General features: G+C 44.8%; 1 protein-coding gene across 3 annotated transcripts in view; it reads right to left on the minus strand.

The window, feature by feature from the left end:
* LOC5503829 (GON-4-like protein) overlaps positions 1 to 7,385 on the minus strand; it is a 47,712-nt gene extending 40,327 nt beyond the window's left edge. For 2 of the 3 annotated variants that reach the window (XM_048727378.1, XM_048727377.1), the window contains exons 1-9: positions 6,960 to 7,385; positions 5,449 to 5,580; positions 4,782 to 4,844; positions 2,826 to 2,864; positions 2,211 to 2,273; positions 1,016 to 1,050; positions 803 to 879; positions 480 to 562; positions 213 to 273 (exon numbers count right to left, since the gene is read on the minus strand). In XM_048727378.1, the coding sequence (XP_048583335.1) occupies positions 213 to 273; positions 480 to 562; positions 803 to 879; positions 1,016 to 1,050; positions 2,211 to 2,273; positions 2,826 to 2,864; positions 4,782 to 4,844; positions 5,449 to 5,580; positions 6,960 to 7,259 (853 nt within the window). In that variant the 5' untranslated portion in view covers positions 7,260 to 7,385. The remainder of the gene's footprint in view (positions 1 to 212; positions 274 to 479; positions 563 to 802; positions 880 to 1,015; positions 1,051 to 2,210; positions 2,274 to 2,825; positions 2,865 to 4,781; positions 4,845 to 5,448; positions 5,581 to 6,959) is intronic. The other variant, XM_048727376.1, reaches the window with a different exon arrangement.
* Between the last annotated feature and the right edge of the window lie 15,241 nt (positions 7,386 to 22,626).

Below are 22,626 nucleotides of genomic sequence, written 5' to 3' on the forward strand. Positions count from 1 at the left end.
TTCGTAGAATGGGATCCTTCTTTGGATATTTAAATTAAAAAAAACAGACCACATAGGGTGTAGAGGCAGTATTATTTTAAGGTTTTGCATGATTTGGATTGTTATTCTTTTTGGCAATTCCTGTTATTCTAAATGAGGTTTTTTTTGTTCAAGAATGTATGCACGTAAGTACTTTGTGTCAGACTATTCTTTTTTCCTCATTCCATGCTTACCATCTATGGGCTCTTCAATGGCTTGTACATGAGACCTTGTTCGCTTTGCTATCAAGTCAGCCTGGCAGTATAAAAAATAGCAATGCAGAAAAGTACAGTAGCAAAAAGGTTATAACTCTTTGGTACGCAGTTTGATCTATGGCATCACCAAATTGTACTTTATGTATTTGATATGTAAGAAGGCCTTAAATTATCAACCCATCAACCCATTTTATAAGAAACTTCCAGATCTATTAGGTATTTTGCAAATGAAAGATTGTGCTGTACCTTAGCAGGGGTCCCAGAAGACACTGGCAAAGGCTCCTTGAATGTCATCTCCTGCGATCTGTGTCTTGTCAAAGGTCTACCTACTGTAACCAATCAAACATTCAATGCACTCATTGTACTAGGAAAGATTGATTAAAGAGCTTGTGACATAAGCCCCAACCAGGTCCACCAACCTCTGAATTAATAAAACTGCACATTGACAAGTTGTCTGAGCAACATTTTTATTGCTTAGTTATTTTTTTTTTTGGGAGGGGGGCTAAAGGGACCTAGGTAAATGTGTCGTGTTTTGCCAATACCTTTATTCAACATCAAACTGGACAAACCTTGAGGTGAGCATGAGGGTGTATCATCTGTATTCATGCTATCTGGACTACCAGCTCTACCAGGCGAGGCCAGGTCACTGGAATTCGTGTAAATCTATTAGCATGTGCTATAAAAACAAGCAATGTGCTGTAATATAAGCATGTACTAAGCCATGTGCAATTCTATAGGATACAGTATTTGACAGCCTGAGAGATTAAAAAACTTGCCCATACCTGAGTTGAGAAACATAACTCTCAGTGTCTTCACTCTAACAACATCATAACAGTAATGTTAGTTCCATTATTTTTCCATCATAACAGTGATGTTAGTTCCATAATATATAGTTCCATCATAACAGTAATGTTAGTTCCCTGTCTAACAACATCATAACAATTCAAGAGTGCTTTTGGATAAAATACGTTTGACCCAATGGGGAAGAAAAAATGGCTTTTTGGCTCAAATTTGCTCTTAGTATGCACCAATTAGGGGTAGTGCTGTCTCCACTCTTGTGACATTTGTTATAAAACACAATATATATAGGTATATAATGTACAGAAGGACTTTCTCCTTGCCCAAAAAAGGGTCTTGAACCCCCTAAATCCTCGCTCTAGACCTTCCTCCTACACACTTCCCCTTGACCCTCCCCTGGACCCTCCCCATAGACCTCCCTCTACATCCTCCCTCTAGATGCTCCCCTAGACCCTCCCACTAGATGTTCCCCCTAGATCCTCCCCCTTGACCCTCCCCCTATACCCTACCCCTAGACCCTCCCCCTAGACCCTTCCCCTACACCCTCCCTCTAGATGCTCAACCTATACCCTACCCCTAGACCCTCCCCCTATACCCTACCCCTAGACCCTCCCTCTAGATGCTCCCCCTATACCCTACCCCTAGACCCTCCCCCTATACCCTACCCCTAGACCCTCCCCCTAGACCCTACCCCTAGACCCTCCCCCTAGACCCTACCCCTAGACCCTCCCCCTATACCCTACCCCTAGACCCTCCCCCTAGACCCTTCCCCTACACCCTCCCTCTAGATGCTCCCCCTATACCCTACCCCTAGACCCTCCCCCTAGACCCTACCCCTAGACCCTCCCCCTATACCCTACCCCTAGACCCTCCCCCTAGACCCTTCCCCTACACCCTCCCTCTAGATGCTCCCCCTATACCCTACCCCTAGACCCTCCCCCTAGACCCTACCCCTAGACCCTCCCCCTATACCCTACCCCTAGACCCTCCCCCTAGACCCTTCCCCTACACCCTCCCTCTAGATGCTCCCCCTATACCCTACCCCTAGACCCTTCCCCTACACCCTCCCCCTAGACCCTCCCCCTATACCCTACCCCTAGACCCTCCCCCTAGACCCTTCCCCTACACCCTCCCTCTAGATGCTCCCTCTATACCCTCCCCCTACAGTAGATCACTTACCTCCTCGCCATCAGGTTGGTACTCTTCATCCGATGAAGACTCAGGGAACTCCAGATCATAAAACTGTAAATAACAACTACATTATAAACTGAAATAAATGAATCTGTGATGGCAGTTCCAGAAGCCTTCAAGGAGTGCACATTATGTTTTGGAGCCATGGAAATGGACCTGGAGGATCAGAATAAAGGTATTTTGAGCGTATTGTGTTGCTAGTTTTTGAATGCAAGTCGAAAACTACAATGTGCTGTCAAGGGAAAAACTGTGCTGCTCCCATTACCAAGTTACATGGCATCAACTTTTCGTGATATGGCATTGAGTGAAAAGTCGTTGTTGCAAGCTGTCCTGTGTAACACCACCTCAATGCTGTTGTAAAACTAATGTTCTAACCAATGTTACAAAGCCCAAGGATGCACTCAAATTTGAAATCAGGACCAAAATATGAAAAACCTATGTGGACAAGACCGGTTGCCATGGTAACCTGGAGCATCAAGTCAACATATCTTGCCAACTTCATTTGGAAGTCATAGCCCTTTTTCCAGAGGGCGGCATAAAAACCCTCCCTTCCCCGGTCTGGATAGGGATTGCCTTCAGCAAGATCTCTCGCTCTAGGCATACCATTGACTGAGGAACTGGTTTCTTGGCAGGAGAATTCGTCTGAAACATAATTGAAAGGAAAAAATGAATAAATAATGTATGTTCATCACATTTACAAAAATGAATATATAATCGCACACACGTTTTTCTTCCGTTACATGATTGACATGTAATCATGTACTGCCTCTCAACTTTTCCTCTTTTTTATTATTTTTTATTTATTTAAACAATATTTACTAGTAATAGTTCCAAAAGCAGAAAGCTTATCTATGGGGACTCATTCTTTTATTACTACAATAATTAATGGGGACAGAGAGCAGACACGACAAAGAACAAACATAAGATGAAACAAAATACAAACAATAGCTGGCTATAAAATAATACACAAATTTATCTAAATTTTTTTAGTTTGTGCTTTCATATATTTGAATGAGAAAAAAATCCTTGTTTGCAGGTCAATATGAAAATTTCTCTGGGAAAGGTAGAGATCCATCTTTTGGTATACTGTTATACATGGGCACTGTTATACGTGGGCACCTTTTATAAACAGGCTCTTAGCAAACCACATCTTTTAGTTCATTTTTAGTTCATTTCTATTCTATTAAACAGGCTCTTAGCAAACCACATCTTTTAGTTCATTTTTAGTTCATTTCTATTCTATTAAACAGGCTCTTAGCAAACCACATCTTTTAGTTCATTTTTAGTTCATTTCTATTCTATTAAACAGGCTCTTAGCAAACCACATCTTTTAGTTCATTTTTAGTTCATTTCTATTTTATTAAACAGGCTCTTAGCAAACCACATCTTTTAGTTCATTTTTAGTTCATTTCTATTCTATTAAACACATTTCAAAAGCATATATTTGACAACATTCATGGAGAACTGGAATATCAGGTAATGGGGTTACCCCATCCTTCACATTGCACATACCAGGTAATGGGATTACCCCATCCTTCACATTGCACATACCAGGTAATGGGGTTACCCCATCCTGCACATTGCACATATCAGGTAATGAGGTTACCCCATCCTCCACATTGCACATAATGGGGTTACCCCATCCTTCACATTGCACATACCAGGTAATGGGGTTACCCCATCCTGCACATTGCACATATCAGATAATGGGGTTACCCCATCCTCCACATTGCACATAATGGGGTTACCACATCCTTCACATTGCACATACCAGGTAATGGGGTTACCACATCCTTTACATTGCACATACCAGGTTATGTGGTTACCCCGTCCTTCACATTGCATATACAAGGTTATGGGGTTACCCTATCCTTCACATTGCACATACCAGGTAATGGGGTTACCCCATCCTTCACATTGCACATACCAGAGTATGGGGTTACCCCATCCTTCAAATTGCACATACCAGGTAATGGGGTTACCCCATCCTTCACATTGCACATAATGGGGTTACTCCATCCTTCTTTTTCAGAATACCCACCATTTTTAATTTTGAAAGCATATAAAAAAAGATGGCAAAATCGCTTCCTGTGCCCCAGATGATGCAAATGAAAGGAGATTTAACCTCCAAATGGGAGATATTCAGAGAAAATGGATACCACTATGTAATATATAAGATATTATGTAAGATTATCTTGGAACACTATTATATTGGTACACAATTACAGTATCTTGTACACAATCTTTGGCTATGGGCTGCTTAAAGTTCTATAGATAACAATAACTATCATTGACAAATGAGTAACAAGTACAGAGAAAATAAATCCTAAAAAACAACAACAAAGAAATAAGGTGAAAATTTGATGGTGCAAGTTGACCGCCCATTACCTGGTTTCATGGCCTGACCACTACACTTCAGTTATCTTATCAAACAAGTTGGGTTTGTGGGGATTCCCACATCAAACACTAAATCTTTCAAGCAAATGTACATCAAACAAGTATATAGAGTATCATTCAAATCATGATTCTAAAGAAAGGAAATCCTCATATACTGTTTACCAATTTTGCAATTGGATCCTGCTGGTTGGTCTCTTTGCGTTTTGCTCTTGTTAACTTGGGTTCCTAAATATACCAGATCTAAATCAACAAGACTGGATCATAAAGTACAAGCATTCAGTAATCATATCAAAATAATCTAGAATTTTAGAATAGTAGATTGATGGTTACTGTGAGTTTTTTGGCATTACAAGAAGTAGCATGAATGAACACAAAAATAAAAATAATAAATTAAAATTATTTTAACAAATACAGTACATACAGTAGAAAAGTATGAGCATAAACAAATATTAAATGAATAAAAAAATACACAAATAAAATAAATAATAAACACAGACTATCAAAGTTGACTGCTCATTGCAGAGTTAGATTGCCCAAGAAAGGCAGCAAGGAATGATCTGCTACAGGCCTAACTATACATTGTTTGCAATAGAAATAGCTAAAGGCCTTGTGTGACAATAGAACTAGGAGAACATGATAAGCATTTTTAGGAAAGCCCTGCACTTTCTATAATCAAAATACTTTCTATAATCAAAATACTTTCTATAATGTAGAAGGTAAAAAGAAGCATTCTGTTCATACGGTATGATTTATTATTTTCCTGGGTTAGTTTCCTGGATGGATATGTTTATGTGCCTGACTTTTAGAAATGGTGGAAAAAGTAACTCACAAACAATGGTAGAAAGTCTGTTCCTTTGTCTGTCTTTGTTGAAGAGTCCTCATCCTGTTCCTCATCGTGTCCCACTGCTTGTTCCACTGCTTGTCTGACCATTGCGTGGAACTGGTCATCTTTGATAATTCTCTGTCAGATAAAATCATCACAAAACAAAAACTATGACATTTCATCAACATTTGGGATTGATGACTTTAACAGCTAACTGCAAAGAAACTAGGGATAGCATATACTCCAGTTCCTAATACATGTATCTTGTGGTGAACTGCATATATAAGAACAGGATGTATTATTTGCTAATGGTTTAGGCCGGGAGCCAGTGCTCAGAAAGGGTTAACGGTTAAAACACAAGTTGGTTTACTTCAGCAGCTGATTGAAATTTTATAATGCAAGATTGTTTTTAAGTGAGGAAAAGTTTTTGGGTGGCAGTATAAATGGCAATGTGGGCCAACATTGAAGGGATATAGGAATAAGGGATATCAGTTCACAATCTCTCTGTCTTTGCAATAGTTGTTTCTGATTCTTTTGTACAGTATGAGCTTTGAGGATTTATTGGGATTTATCTCGCCTCTGCCCTTCTCTGCCCATTAATAACAATGGTCCAAGATTGTGGCCATACCATAGCTGTCAACCTTGCTTTAGGAAAAATCTTGAGAAAAAACAGTGAATGTATCAGAAGTACCAAGTTGGCTAATGCGGGAAAATACAGCAAATGTATGGATATTCAAGAAAATTAGGCTTGAGAAAAGGCTCAAAATCTTGAGACTTCAGCCTTATGCGGGAGAGTTGACAGCTATGCCATACCTGGCCATAAAGAGCAAGAAGGAGGAAATTTAAATGTGACGATTTGGGAGGGTTGGCCTAATTAACAGTCTCTCCTGCCACCTGCACATGAACTTACATTGACATTACTTTAACTTAGGAAGGTAAAAACTTGGTCAGCTCTCAAAGTAAACGGACATTTTTTGCTAGCCACCGGCTCGCGGACTAGTACTTTAACTACCTAGCCACTCCTCTCACCTGTTATGATCATTTTGAACAAAATGCCAACATTTCTTTTTTGATAAGATAACAAAGAAAATAAGTAATACGACTTTTTTATCTGTGAGTATTTTAAGGGGGATTTAAAATTGAAGGGGCATTTTGTGCACAAGTGGTGCCTCTGAATGCTAGACTATCCAAATAATTTTTAATTTCTAAATAATGCCACTTGTTATTTTGTTTGTAGGGTACTCATACCATCGGTCACTTCCTATTATCGGCAGATCATAGGGAAACGAACCACTCTTCGCTAAAAGGCATTTTCTCTTAATTGTAGACATCAAGGTTATTTAATAGGCTGAATTATTATGGCAAATAGGGGGCAAATAGTCAAACATTTATTGTTATGAATATTGAAAGCTGAATGTGTTTTTTTGTACGCGAGATATTCAAGCGTAAACCTAAAGTGGCCGATAATAGGTACGAGTGTACCTTAATATTAAACAAACAAACAAAATAAGGCTCACGTGTAAAATGTTTTTCACATTCGTCGCAGTCAAGTTATGTTTCTCAGCGTTCTCTTCCAGTACACGCTCCAAAGAAAGCTCTTCTCCTGTTTGACCTGAACATCCATCTTCCTCTACAGCACTCAGGGCCTTATTACTCTGTACACGTTTCTTCTTTCCTGTATCGGATCTGCTACGGCTGTTAGCTTTGGATTTCTTCGTGGGAGAAGTGTTCCCATCAAATCTCAACCGCTTTGGCTTCACCTCTCGCCCGGATTTTGTGCCCACCTTTCGCTTCTTCTCCTTTGGAGTGTTTGGCATTGTTATAACAGCTAACGCGAATATTTTCGGTCTTTCAGACGGTTTTTTCGCCGAACAGTTTTCCACCGCGATCCGACCGCCATTTTGTTTAATTCAAAACAAGAACCATGATGCTTTGCGCTTGAATTCGAGCCCAGTTCTCTTAGATTTCTTTCGTGTGCTTAGTCCAGACCTGGGATAGCGGCTCAAGAAAAGGGACGGGGGGAGAGGGGGCGAGAGAAGAAAAAGCGAGTGCGCGGCCGAGTGGGGCTGGGAGTCCCCTCCCCTTCCCTTGTGCCGCTAAACAGGCTAACCTGGGACTCTCTTTGCACTCAGCATTCCATCCTCGGGGACCCAGAGCGTCGCGGAGGTCAGAGGAGACGAGCGCATCGGAGGGGGAGGGGGAGGGGAGACCCTCTTCTTTCTCAACACCCCCTCCCCCTAACCCTTCGCCGCGTTCGCCTCCCCGAGGATGTCAACATTCTGGCTCGCGTGCCAGTATTTATATTGCCAGAATGCCGAGCGCAAAGAGAGACCCAGGTCTGGACTATCGTGTGCTGTGAGCGCTATTTTTCTCGGAGGGTCATACGACAACTTGGGCGTCAGGACCTTCGCTTTTTTTAATAAGCGATAAAAGAAACTTATCCCATCTGGTTGTTATTTGAACATTCAGGAGACCAGGCATTATTTTTCGAGCATTTGGAGAGAAGAGGGAATAGAGGCAAGGGGGTGTTTGAAAATGAGGCCTGGATTTGTGACTGGCATGAAATCTTATAGCTACGTCATAGCAGAGAATCTGTTTTATTTTTGTTATAACTTAGTTCTTTTTAACTTTTCCGCTATGAGACCCAATGGTCGAAACAGATGTCCGAGATAAATTCTATGCTTTAGTTCCATGACGTTGCTTCACCGATAAAAATACTTAAATCCATCCCAGTCCACCCGCCTCCATCACACCTCAGCGCCATTTGCGTGGTACCACTGCTGTAGACGGACCAGAGAGAAGTTGGTTCCTTATTCGCAGTTCCTTTTTCGTCTGTTTCCTTATTCGCTCAGTTCCTTATTCAAATCCGGGGGGTACTTACATGATTGTAATTCTACGAGCTTTTGGGCAGGAGCGGAGAAGTCACGTGCCCTCCCTTTTTTATTTATACAAATATTGTACCCTATCCATTATAATCATAAATGGCCATTCGCAACTTTAAATACTGCCTGCTTGCTTTCGCGCGCGCTCTCACACGTGACTTCTCCGCTCCTGCCCAATAGCTCGTAGAATTACAATCAAACTTCACCTTACAGGTAAGTCTTGTTTAATTTCTAAATTTTCACACATTTCTTCCGCAATAGCGGCGTGTTCATAGGGCAAGAGTTGGCTTTCTGTTAGCCGCCATCTTGTTATCCTAATACAATTTTGTTATCAAAATACCATTTTGTTATCGTAATTCCATTTTGTTATCCTAATACCAAGTGCAGAATAACAGCCATTTCCATCCGCTGTTTTAGGGAAGCTGTTGAGATATTGTTGAGATCGAATTTGGTGAACGAGGTATGAGGCTTTGTTTTAAGATGGTGTTTTGGAGATATCGTTTATTTTGTCTTCAAATATGAATGAAAACAATGTCTAAAATGTCCAGGGCTCTTTAAGAGGGCCGACTAATAAAAAAGCTCCACATGCATAACTGATGACGTATACCTCTCTAACAGTCTTGTAATTTATCATTAAGGCCTTTCGCGGGTAATTGTTTAAAAAAATTCGTTCAAATTGAAACCTGTTTAGTATCCCTTTCAGAGCGTGCGATTGATCTGATCTTTGGCGAATATAATCACCAATAATTCTAATTTTCCAGAAGAACTCGCCCCGGGACTGTACCTTTTGCACCTTTTTCCAAGTATCTCATCCGACTTCGCCCCGCTCTCTCTCGACCGTTAGTTCTTCCATACTTTCTTTTTTCCATGTCATGGCTGTGGACCAGAGATTGACCTTACTGTCCCGTCTTATATCACATTTTCAATCTTTATCTTTTTCCTATCTTACAACAAATGAGGTTATTATTGTGTTTTCTTTTCTCCTATGCCCACCTTACAGGTATGTCAACACATTCTTTAAAATGTTTCTGTCAACTGCCGCATTTTGTCATCCTAGCAAAACACCAAGTATGAGAAAGGATCTTTTGTAAAAGTCGCCATGTTACGGCGGAATTCTGTTTTCGTTTTTCATGGTCTTCTTTTTGTCACTTGTTTGCTTTGTGTATTGTTTTACTGGCCTTTGTCCTTTGCGTTCCATCGTACTTAGCTCATTAGTCCTTTCTATTGGTTATACCTAGTATTGCGTTTTATGTAAATCTTGTCAGTTTTGGCCAGCGCTCCGAGGAGTACGCTACCGTTAAGGTAATATTGGTTTCATTTTTCTTGTAATCTCCCTTCTCTCGATTTCTTCACGTTTTAGTCAAATTGTATGCATTTTTTTTGTTTGTTTCAGCACCGTTAGTTGTAAATAAACGCGTCACTTATGGTAGCTACAGTTCGTACCAGGGAAGGGCGAAAGAAGCTATAGAGAACTGTGTGATTCTCCTAGAGGAACAAGTCTATAAAGCTGCAAAAAAGATTTTAAAAGAAAACTTTGATCTATGTAATTTGATCATAAGATCGTTAATCGACCAAGTCGTCAAAGAGTCGTCAAAAAGCTCAAATGATCTGCGCAAAAGATTGTCACGCGCCTTCCAGTACACATGCAAGCCAAGTGGGCGGTAGAATCTGGGAAGTTCATCGAGGTGAGGTAAGATCCAACATTTAACACCCTAACGGATTTTATTGACAGAAGAGCTCTAGTGGCTAATACCAAATTGGTAAACTGGTTGTTTACAAGCTCGCCAAGACTCAATCTTAGATACACCTGTCCTTGTTATTAGATACATCCATTCTAGTAAAGCCTGAACTTTTAGGTTCCGGGTAAAAGATTGTAGGTTTATTCAACTAACTAGATTTTTCCGAATGTAATCGATATTATTTCCATATTCAATCTATATTTTCCGAATGTAATCGACATATTTCGGCATTTCCGTATTTAATCAATATTTTTCCGTAAGTAATCGATATCCCATGGTGTAGTTTTAACGTTTAGTTACGTTGTAAGTAATGGCTCTTGATGTTTAGAAATGCTTGTTGTTGGTGGGGTACGCTTGCTGGTCTATCTGCTGACACTTGCCGACCTACACACGACACGAGCCACCGCGCCACTCCAGGTACCTACGTATTATCAAGAGACTCGATGTTATAAATTATTACATATAATAGACGAACAAGGATGTGTGGATCCTAGACATCAAAAAGGCAAAATACGCTAACAATGGTACTTTCATTTGTTCGTTGCTATCGATTCTAAAGCGCAGCACTTACTCGAAACTGAATCTTGCAGCCACAGGGTCTTCGAAAGCACTACAGTGTTACCCCGCTGCTCTAAGGGGAGGGTGCAATAAATATCAGGAGGGGGGGTCCGTAAAATGAGCTTCGAATAATGAAAAATTACATAGGAAAATGGTGCAGAATTGTTCATTTTTTAGTACAAGCATGAAATTTGGCAAGGTGTTAGATCTTGGCATCACGAGTAATTTGTGGTAGGACGCTACACCCAGTTCATTATACTTACAGTTTTATAGAGGTGTAATTTATTATTGCTTAAACAATAGAAATGTATATTTAATGAAATGATACTGTCTAAATACCTTGCAGTCTGATTAAGAGATACGTTTATTCCATATCTATACATGGGACACGCCCTTTCCTGGCACTTACAGAGTGCACAGAGACAGTGGATTATAATGATAATCACCAAAAGATACGCTTATTACGTAAATATATATCTGAAACTATGCAAAACGTTCGACTGGCAGACACTGGGCAGCTTTTTCAAGGACGCCACCATAGCTTTTTATAGGCTTTCCTCTCAATTATACTTTCTAGATTTACTATTAAGTATTTGTATAGCTTCACGTAAATCCTTTGATTTGAAAATGATGCCAAAATCACAGCTCTTTTGGAAGAAAAACGGCAACTCTTCAGAGCTCATCAAAATGATCCCAACTCAGTCTCGAAGAAAGACGCCTACGTCAGCAAACGCAGACAGGTCCAATTAAAACTCCGTGACATTCAAGACACATGGCTGAGTGACAAAGCTGATGAAATTCAAGGCTTTGCAGACAGACACGACACGAAACGATTCTACGATTCGCTCAGATGTATATTTGGACCACCAACACCGGGCAGTTTCCCACTATTGAGCGCTGACGGAGCAACACTCATCACTGACAAAAACATGATAGTAGAGAGATGGGCAGAACACTTCAATGGCGTTCTAAATCGTCCATCATCCATCAATGACGAAGCCATACAACGCCTTCCACAGGTGGACATAAACCCAGACCTGGACATAACACCATCAGAGGATGAGGTTGTCAAGGCAATCAAGCAGATGTCGACTGGAAAAGCCCCCGGCTCTGATGCCATCCCTGCCGAAGTGTTCAAGTCAGGCGGTCCTTCTCTCCTACACAAATTAACAATGCTATTCCAATCGCTCTGGGAAAGTGAGACCCTCCCGCAAGATTTTAAAGATGCCACAATCGTCCACATCTACAAGAGAAAGGGCAACAAGCGATCTTGTGACAACCATAGAGGGATTTCACTTCTCTCCATCGCTGCAAAGATCTTTGCCCGACTGCTTCTCAATCGTCTCCTCAAACACCTTGAGCAAGGCCATCTCCCTGAGAGCCAATGCGGTTTCCGTGCAGGTCGAGGAACTGTTGATATGATCTTTGCTGCACGTCAGATTCAGGAGAAAAGTGTGGAACAAAATCAAGATCTCTATACCACTTTTGTAGATTTAACAAAAGCGTTCGACACTGTGAGCAGAGAGGGACTGTGGAAAATCATGGCGAAGTTCGGCTGCCCCGAGAGGTTCATAAAGATTGTTAGACAATTTCACGATGGGATGATGGCCCGTGTTCTTGATGATGGAAATACCTCTGCCCCTTTTCAAGTGTCAAATGGAGTCAAGCAAGGTTGTGTCCTTGCCCCTACACTGTTTAGTTTGATGTTCTCTGCAATGCTGACTGATGCCTTCAGGGAGACACCCCTAGGCATCCCCATCAGGTATAGGTGTGATGGAAAGCTGTTCAACCTACGACGTCTGAAGGCCGTCACTAGAGTCAAAGAGACTGTGATTCGTGACCTGCTTTTTGCTGATGACTGTGCCCTCAACGCCGTCAATGAGCATGACATGCAACAGGAAATGGACGCTTTCTCATCCGCCTGTGACAACTTTGGCCTCACCATCAGTATCAAGAAGACTGAAGTGATGTATCAGCCCGCCCCAGGAAAACCATATCAGGAACCAAACATCACAGTTAAGGGGCAGCGACTTCAAGATGTAGAAAACTTCACCTACCTCGGCAGCACTCTCTCCCGCAACGCCAACATCGATGCAGAAATCAACAACCGCATCGCGAAGGCAAGCAGTGCCTTTGGGAGATTGAGGAAGTCAGTCTGGGAACGCAGAGGCATCTCACAATGCACCAAGATCAAAGTGTACAGAGCAGTCGTCTTAACAACACTTCTCTATGGCTGCGAAACTTGGACCATCTACAGAAGACATGAGAAACTTCTCCAGCAGTTCCATCTCCGCTGTCTCAGAAACATCCTAAATATCCGCTGGCAGGATAGAATCACAAACACTGAGGTTCTGGAGAGAGCAAACCTCCCCAGCGTCATTACCACCATGCGCAAAGCTCAGACACGATGGGCAGGACACGTCTGCCGTATGTCAGACTCCAGAATACCCAAACAGCTGTTGTACGGTGAACTAAGCCGTGGAAGCAGGAAAGTTGGAGGCCAGCGCAAACGCTATAAAGACTGCATCAAATCACATCTGAAAGACTTCAATATCGACGTTTCAACGTGGGAAACTGCAGCATCTGACAGACCGATTTGGCGTAATCTGATTCACAAAGGTGCCATCCACTCAGAAAATAAACGCTCCAACGCAGCCAAAAACAAACGCCAAAAACGCAAGGCTAGAGCTGACCAACCTACCAATATGACCCCCTCTTACTGGTGTCCGACTTGTGGAAGGGGTTTTCTTGCACGAATTGGCCTTATAAGCCACCTGCGGATTCATCCCTCCGCCCCTTAGACATTGTTATACTGTCAGTATTGCTATGGTCATACTCGACTACGAGTTGACGAACAACAACAACACTTTCTAGATTTACTATTAAGTATTTGTATAGCTTCACGTAAATCCTTTGATTTCATGGAAATTACAAAGTCCAAGAAGGCCGCCGATCCAAGATGGCCGCCCTTCAAGATTAAATCATCTTGAACAATTTACATTAAAAATCGTTATAAACGGAAAAGTAGCCTTAGCGTTATGTTCAAACCAAATTTAAGCCTTATTGCGGGAAAATGTCAGGTTTGCTTACCGAGGTGCACAATTTGGCTTACATGTGTATACAAGACAGGAAATGGCTGGATTGCAATCAGACTCATACTCAACAGGGACGACTGAATTCCATCGTTATCGCGGTGAGGGGATGCCATCGGACTCGCACGCGACAAGGGGTGACGGGATACCATCAACTCGCACGCGAGAAGGGGTGACCGGATGCCATCGGACTCGCACGCGACAAGGGGTGACGGTATGTCATCGGACTCGCACGCGACAAGGGGTGACGGGATGTCATCGGACTCGCACGCGACAAGGGGTGACGGGATGTCATCGGACCCGCACGCGACAAGGGATGACGGGATGCCATCGGACCCGCACGCGACAAGGGATGACGGGATGTCATCGGACCCGCACGCGACAAGGGATGACGGGATGCCATCGGACCCGCACGCGACAAGGGATGACGGGATGCCATCGGACCCGCACGCGACAAGGGATGACGGGATGCCATCGGACCCGCACGCGACAAGGGATGACGGGATGTCATCGGACTCGCACGCGACAAGGGGTGACGGGGTGTCATCGGACTCGCACGCGACAAGGGGTGACGGGGTGCCATCGGAACCGTACGCGAAAAGGGATGACAAGATGCCATCGGAACCGTACGCTCAAAGGGTGACGGGATGCCATCGGCCTCACATGCTACAGTGAAGGACAATTTGTAGTGACGTGGTGTCCAAAAATTTTTATAATTTTAATAATATAATTTGCACTGTATGCAAAGCTACGAACAAAAAAGGTTATATTTTCATATGGTTTTTAGCTCTTCCCAACTTGGATAGTTCGCGCTTTATTGGCCCTCCAATTTCCGCCACATTTGCACATGGCTGTGCCTGGGATGTTCCACTTGACGAACTTGCATCGACCACGCATCCTTTCTCCGGCTAACACCCACACTTAGGAGCAACAACTGACAAACACTTGACAGCTCTTGGAGGGTCTAGACAGGATCCCACTGTCCACTGCCGGTTTATTGTTCCCATTCAGATGGTGAAGAGATTGTAGGACAGGCAGTGATTACTGACCCAGTAATGACCAGCGATGTAAGCAGCGCGCAAGATGTGCTGAAGCAGAGCAGCAGATATTGGTGGAGAACCTCTACTCTGTTTCTCTTTGGGAAGATGTCTGCCCTTGCCGCATCCTCCTCCAGACAAGTGCAAGTGCGACCATACATTATAACTACAAATAGCTACAGGTGTGAAGGCTCCTTGTCAGGGATGCTGCTGAGTGCGACCGTACATTATAACTACAAATAGCTACAGGTGTGAAGGCTTGGTTTAATGACTCCGTGTCAGGGATGCTGCCAAGTGAGAACAGAACTGGAGTGTCATCTTCACGTACGCCCCAGGTGTCCTTTTTCTTTTCTCTGTTCTAGAACGAAGACACTTGATCGCAACCAGTTAGTTAATCTGAGCCTTGCTCGCTGAGCAGCTTATAGTCGCAAGAAAAGAGGAATGTATCATTCTATGAAATGTACTCTGTTTTCATTCAAAGAGTTTATTTTTTTACATCCCAATAAAACTGTAACTATACAAAATTGGGCGTAACGTCCTAAGAAGAACTAATCACCATAAAGCAAATAAACATTTCGCGCGACTTTAGATATGTACTCAAGTATTGTGTATGTCTGGTATGTATTTATAATAATAAACTTCTATTCTCTAGAAGGGCTGTAAGTAATATCAAGAAGTCGTATCTTACGAATTGATATTATAGAAGACGTTCATTTTAATCAGATAAAAAGTTTTTAGTCCTGTATCATTTCAATTAATTGTATATTTTATTCATTCAAAGGTTAATTATATGTAGCCCTATAAAACTGGAAGTATACGATACAGGGTGTGGCATCCTATTGCAAATTACTTGTCATGTCAAGATCTAGCATCTTGCCAAAGTTCATGCTTGTACTAAAAATTTTAACAATTCGGCATATTTTCTGCACCATTTCCCTGTACAAGTAGGACCCCCCCTTCCAACAGCAGCAAGTTTAGCTCTGACCCTCTTCTGTTCTTTAAAAATTACGAAGACCCCCGTCTCTCCTACATTCTTTGTGTAGTCACCTGCTTCCCAATGCATTCTACTTCGGCGTGAGTAAAAAACATCAGCACAGAATAGCTTAGTTTGACTAGACCGCCAAATGTCCGGAAAACGGTTGTTGAAAAATTATATCTTACCTATATACAGTTGAGGACCAACAAGCGCAAAGCGTTTAATCATCTGAGAGATACCTCCATACCTCCTCCTCATTGCATGACCAATCTTATCCTTTTGTCGTCTTGGTGTGGCCGCTAGAATATGGATGCTCACGGGAGCCCGCTTTCTGAATTTGAGATCAGGCGACTGGGTAACATCAAGAGAAACAACAAGCTCAAGACCAAGACCAAGCCGCAAGACCAAGACAAGCCGCAAGACCAAGACAAGCAACAAGACCAAGACAAGCCGCAAGACCAAGGCAAGCCGCAAGACCAAGACCAAGCCGCAAGACCAAGACCAAGCCGCAAGACCAAGACCAAGACCAAGCCGCAAGACCAAGACCAAGCCGCAAGACCAAGCCGCAAGACCAAGAAGCAAGACCAAGCCGCAAGACCAAGAAGCAAGACCAAGCCGCAAGACCAAGACAAGCCGCAAGACCAAGAACAAGCCGCAAGACCAAGACCAAGCCGCAAGACCAAGACCAACCGCAAGACCAAGACAAGCCACAAGACCAAAACAAGCCGCAAGACCAAGACCAATCTGCAAGACCAAGACAAGCCGCAAGACCAAGACAAGCAAAAAGATCAAGACCAAGCCGCAAGACCAAGACCAAGCCGCAAGACCAAGACCAAGCCGCAAGACCAAGACCAAGCCGCAAGAACAAGACGAGCAACAAGACCAAGACCAAGCCGCAAGACCAAGACCAAGCCGCAAGACCAAGACCAAGCCGCAAAACCAAGACCAAGCCGCAAAACCAAGCCGCAAGACCAAGAAGCAAGACCAAGCCACAAGACCAAGACAAGCCGCAAGACCAAGCCACAAGACCAAGACAAGCCGCAAGACCAAGCCACAAGACCAAGACAAGCCGCAAGACCAAGCCACAAGACCAAGACAAGCCGCAAGACCAAGACCAAGCCGCAAGACCAAGACCAAGCCGCAAGACCAAGCCGCAAGACCAAGAAGCAAGACCAAGCCACAAGACCAAGACAAGCCGCAAGACCAAGCCACAAGACCAAGACAAGCCGCAAGACCAAGAACAAGCCGCAAGACCAAGACCAAGCTGCAAGACCAAGACCAAGCTGCAAGACCAAGACCAAGCCGCAAGACCAAGCCAAGGCAAGCCGCAAGACCAAGCCGCAAGACCAAGAACAATCCGCAAGACCAAGACCAAGCCGCAAGACCAAGACCGAAGCCGCAAGACCAAGACCAAGACCAAAGCCGCAAGACCAAGACAAGCCGCAAAAACAAGACAAGCCCCAAGACCAAGCCAAGACAAACCGCAAGACCAAGCCAAGGCAAGCCGCAAGACCAAGACCAAGCCGCAAGACCAAGACCAAGCCGCAAGACCAAGACCAAGCCGCAAGACCAAGACCAAGCCGCAAGACCAATCTGCAAGACCAAGACCAAGCCGCAAGACCAAGACAAGCAAAAAGACCAAGACAAGCAAAAAGACCAAGACCAAGCCACAAGACCAAGACAAGCCGCAAGACCAAGAACAAGCCGCAAGACCAAGACCAAGCCGCAAGACCAAGAACAAGCCGCAAGACCAAGACCAAGCCGCAAGACCAAGACAAGCCGCAAGAACAAGACCAAGCCGCAAGACCAAGACAAGCCACAAGACCAAGACAAGCCGCAAGACCAAGACCAATCTGCAAGACCAAGACAAGCAAAAAGATCAAGACCAAGCCGCAAGACCAAGACCAAGCCGCAAGACCAAGACCAAGCCGCAAGACCAAGACCAAGCCGCAAGAACAAGACGAGCAACAAGACCAAGACCAAGCCGCAAGACCAAGACCAAGCCGCAAGACCAAGACCAAGCCGCAAAACCAAGACCAAGCCGCAAGACCAAGACCGAAGCCGCAAGACCAAGACCAAGCCGCAAGACCAAGACCAAGCCGCAAGAACAAGACAAGCCGCAAGAACAAGACAAGCCACAAGACCAAGACAAGCCGCAAAACCAAGACAAGCAACAAGACCAAGACAAGCCGCAAGAACAAGACAAGCCGCAAAAACAAGACAAGCCCCAAGACCAAGACAAGACAAGCCGCAAGACCAAGCCAAGGCAAGCCGCAAGACCAAGCCAAGGCAAGCCGCAAGACCAAGCCAAGGCAAGCCGCAAGACCAAGACCAAGCCGCAAGACCAAGACCAAGACCAAGCCGCAAGACCAAGACCAAGCCGCAAGACCAAGACCAAGCCGCAAGACCAAGACCAAGCGGCAAGACCAAGCCGCAAGACCAAGACCAAGCGGCAAGACCAAGACCAAGCCGCAAAAGACCAAGCCGCAAGACCAAGACCAAGCAACAAGACCAAGCGGCAAGACCAAGACCAAGCCGCAAGACCAAGACCAAGCCGCAAGACCAAGACCAAGCCGCAAGACCAAGCCGCAAGACCAAGCCGCAAGACCAAGCCGCAAGCCGCAAGCCGCAAGACCAAGACCAAGCCGCAAGACCAAGACCAAGCCGCAAGACCAAGACCAAGCCGCAAGACCAAGACCAAGCCGCAAGACCAAGACAAGCCGCAAGACCAAGTCGCAATACCAAGACCAAGCCGCAAGACCAAGACCAAGCCGCAAGACCAAGACCAAGCCGCAAGACCAAGACCAAGCCGCAAGACCAAGACCAACCGCAAGACCAAGACAAGCCACAAGACCAAGACAAGCCGCAAGACCAAGACCAATCTGCAAGACCAAGACAAGCCGCAAGACCAAGACAAGCAAAAAGATCAAGACCAAGCCGCAAGACCAAGACCAAGCCGCAAGACCAAGACCAAGCCGCAAGAACAAGACGAGCAACAAGACCAAGACCAAGCCGCAAGACCAAGACCAAGCCGCAAGACCAAGACCAAGCCGCAAGACCAAGACCAAGCCGCAAGACCAAGACCAAGCCGCAAAACCAAGCCGCAAGACCAAGAAGCAAGACCAAGCCACAAGACCAAGACAAGCCGCAAGACCAAGCCACAAGACCAAGACAAGCCGCAAGACCAAGCCGCAAGACCAAGACAAGCCGCAAGACCAAGAACAAGCCGCAAGACCAAGACCAAGCCGCAAGACCAAGACCAAGCCGCAAGACCAAGCCGCAAGACCAAGCCGCAAGACCAAGCCGCAAGACCAAGCCGCAAGACCAAGCCACAAGACCAAGCCGCAAGACCAAGAAGCAAGACCAAGCCACAAGACCAAGACAAGCCGCAAGACCAAGCCACAAGACCAAGACAAGCCGCAAGACCAAGAACAAGCTGCAAGACCAAGACCAAGCGGCAAGACCAAGCCGCAAGACCAAGACCAAGCGGCAAGACCAAGACCAAGCCGCAAAAGACCAAGCCGCAAAAGACCAAGACCAAGCAACAAGACCAAGCGGCAAGACCAAGACCAAGCGGCAAGACCAAGACCAAGCGGCAAGACCAAGACCAAGCCGCAAGACCAAGACCAAGCCGCAAGACCAAGACCAAGCCGCAAGACCAAGCCACAAGCCGCAAGACCAAGCCGCAAGCCGCAAGACCAAGCCGCAAGACCAAGACCAAGCTGCAAGACCAAGACCAAGCTGCAAGACCAAGACCAAGCCGCAAGACCAAGACAAGCCACAAGACCAAGCCAAGGCAAGCCGCAAGACCAAGCCGCAAGACCAAGAACAATCCGCAAGACCAAGAACAATCCGCAAGACCAAGACCAAGCCGCAAGACCAAGACCAAGCCGCAAGACCAATCTGCAAGACCAAGACCAAGCCGCAAGACCAAGACAAGCAAAAAGACCAAGACAAGCAAAAAGACCAAGACCAAGCCGCAAGACCAAGACCAAGCCGCAAGACCAAGACCAAGCCGCAAGACCAAGACCGAAGCCGCAAGACCAAGACCAAGCCGCAAGACCAAGACAAGCCGCAAGAACAAGACAAGCCACAAGACCAAGACAAGCCGCAAGAACAAGACAAGCCGCAAAAACAAGACAAGCCCCAAGACCAAGCCAAGACAAGCCCCAAGACCAAGCCAAGGCAAGCCGCAAGACCAAGACAAGACAAGCCGCAAGACCAAGCCAAGGCAAGCCGCAAGACCAAGCCAAGGCAAGCCGCAAGACCAAGCCAAGGCAAGCCGCAAGACCAAGAACAAGCCGCAAGACCAAGACCAAGCGGCAAGACCAAGCCGCAAGACCAAGACCAAGCGGCAAGACCAAGACCAAGCCGCAAAAGACCAAGCCGCAAGACCAAGACCAAGCAACAAGACCAAGCGGCAAGACCAAGACCAAGCGGCAAGACCAAGACCAAGCGGCAAGACCAAGACCAAGCCGCAAGACCAAGACCAAGCCGCAAGACCAAGACCAAGCCGCAAGACCAAGACCAAGCCGCAAGACCAAGCCGCAAGCCGCAAGCCGCAAGCCGCAAGCCGCAAGCCGCAAGCCGCAAGACCAAGCCGCAAGCCGCAAGCCGCAAGCCGCAAGACCAAGCCGCAAGACCAAGACCAAGACCAAGACCAAGCCACAAGACCAAGAGCAAGCCGCAAGAGACAAATATTGGTAACCCATTGACTTGAGTTTTCGTGACGCGATGTCCGTCCGTATGACAACCACACTTGGCAGGTGTCATGTATGTGTCAAGGAAGGTGCAAAACTGTGGTCACTTGTTTGGTGACGTCATCGACGACGTCACTAGAACGAAAAATATGCTGACGTCATCAAAATAAAAAAAATATATATTTCACGAAGGAAACATCATATGGCAACCAAACTCGGTAGGTGTCATGTGTAGGTGTCAAGGGGGATGCAACTATATGGTCACGTGTCGTGTGACGTCATCGATGACCTCACTGAAAGCAAAAAATGTGATTAAAAGCAAAATCATTCATATCTCTTGAAAGTAATGTCTAATTCACTTTTATGCTTATAGTTTTGTCTACAAATTGTAGTATTATGCTATAGCTTAGGCATATTTGGGAACCCTCTGTTATGTGTTTGTACATCCGGGACTTGAGGGTGAGTCCGCCATCTTGGATTAACACATTGACCCCTCAACCTGCCTGTACCGGCTTTGGGAAGTACCCACAACCCAAAAAATTCATAAATTCAAAATAAACACAACAAGATGAAGATACTCAGGCATCAGTCTAAGGGATAAATGGTCTTGCAGATATGCATCCAACCAAGGTGTTGGCATCTACTCTTAAGCCAAATAATAGCACAGGTTCTTTGACAAATCCCAAATCGAACAAGGAGAGAAAAGCAGAATCACCCCTCTCAATAAAACGCTCAAAATACCACAAGGGAGAGAGATCAGCAAACACAGCTCAAGACACAAATAGATACCTTTATTCTGATCCTCCAGGTACATTTCCTTGGCCTCAAAACACAATGTCCATTCCTTGAAGGATTGTACAACCACGAAAATATCTTTACGTATTGCAAAGCATTCTGGGAGATCCAGGGGAAAATTCACGAGGGGAGGGCCAGTCCACACTCCTCTCCCCAAAGTCAGATGGTTTTTTAGAAGTCTTTTCACCCCGAAGCCAAACAAATCAATTCCAGCTCATACAGACCCAGAATAGCAGTGTAAACAATTTTGGAATCAATTTGGTTTCAGAAAAGACAGCATTTAGGAGAGCTGTGGTGATTCATTAGAAAATTATTTTCTCATCCGGGCAAAGCCAAACAAGAACAAATCATCATGAATCCACCTTTGCATAAGCAAAGCACTCAATTATGCCCCAAAAGACTTCATGATGTCCTGAGACACTCTCCTAATATGCTCATAGCTGTATTTTTGATGAAAAATACAAGCAACCATCAACTTGTGCTGGCTTCAGCACAACGACGAGGGATTAAAAGTGGGGACCGCAAAGCACTGTTGGAAAGCTTGGATACCGCTGACTAGGTGCAGCTGTGTTTGACTTTGACGGGCTGTATAAAACTCAGAATAGGGGGGAGGTATCTGTTTTCAGTCTGTTTTTTGTAAATTCAGCTCCAAAAAAGCCAGGAGTCAATGGGTTAAAACGTTGTTGTTCGACTGTTCATCGGTGTACTTCTCTCAACTCAATCGATCATAATATAACATGGTGGCAGTGGCTTAAACCGAACTATGGGCGATACAGATAAAGACGAACGTGCTCAGCTACACTTTCCTCTCCCTGAAAGTTTCAACTCCGCAGTGAACGGCTTGCAGCAAGCTGACAACTGGCGAAAATGGCTGAGACGTTTCGAAAGGTACCGCATTGCCTCTGGCCTCAAGTCAAAACCCGACAACGAGCAAGTGAGCATACTGCTCTACTCCATGGGATCGTGTGCTGACGACATTCTCGCAACACTAAAGATCGACGAAGAGAAGACAACCTTCGAAGAGATGACAACAGCGCTGAATACCTATTTTGGTGCCCGAAAAAACGTCATCGTTGACAGAGCTCGCTTCAATCGTCGCGTGCAGAAGCCCGGTGAGTCCTTTGACCAGTTTTTACAAGGCCTCTACCGGCTAGCGGACGATTGTAGTTATGGTTCTCTAAGGGAAGAATTAATTAGAGACCGAATAATTGTCGGAGTCCAAGATGAAACCCTATCAGATCGTCTCCAAATCAAATCTGACTCTTACACAAACTATTGAAATGTGCAGGCTTACGGAGATGAGGAAGGAAAATAGATATGTGGTTAGGGGGGAGACAAGAAGTCAGAACGTAGATTTTGTCAAGAAAGTCCATCCAAAAACCCCTAAGCCTAAGAAATCCCAGTC

This window comes from Nematostella vectensis, chromosome 5 (genome assembly GCF_932526225.1).
Source record: "Nematostella vectensis chromosome 5, jaNemVect1.1, whole genome shotgun sequence".
In the NCBI taxonomy this organism is placed as follows: domain Eukaryota; kingdom Metazoa; phylum Cnidaria; class Anthozoa; order Actiniaria; family Edwardsiidae; genus Nematostella; species Nematostella vectensis.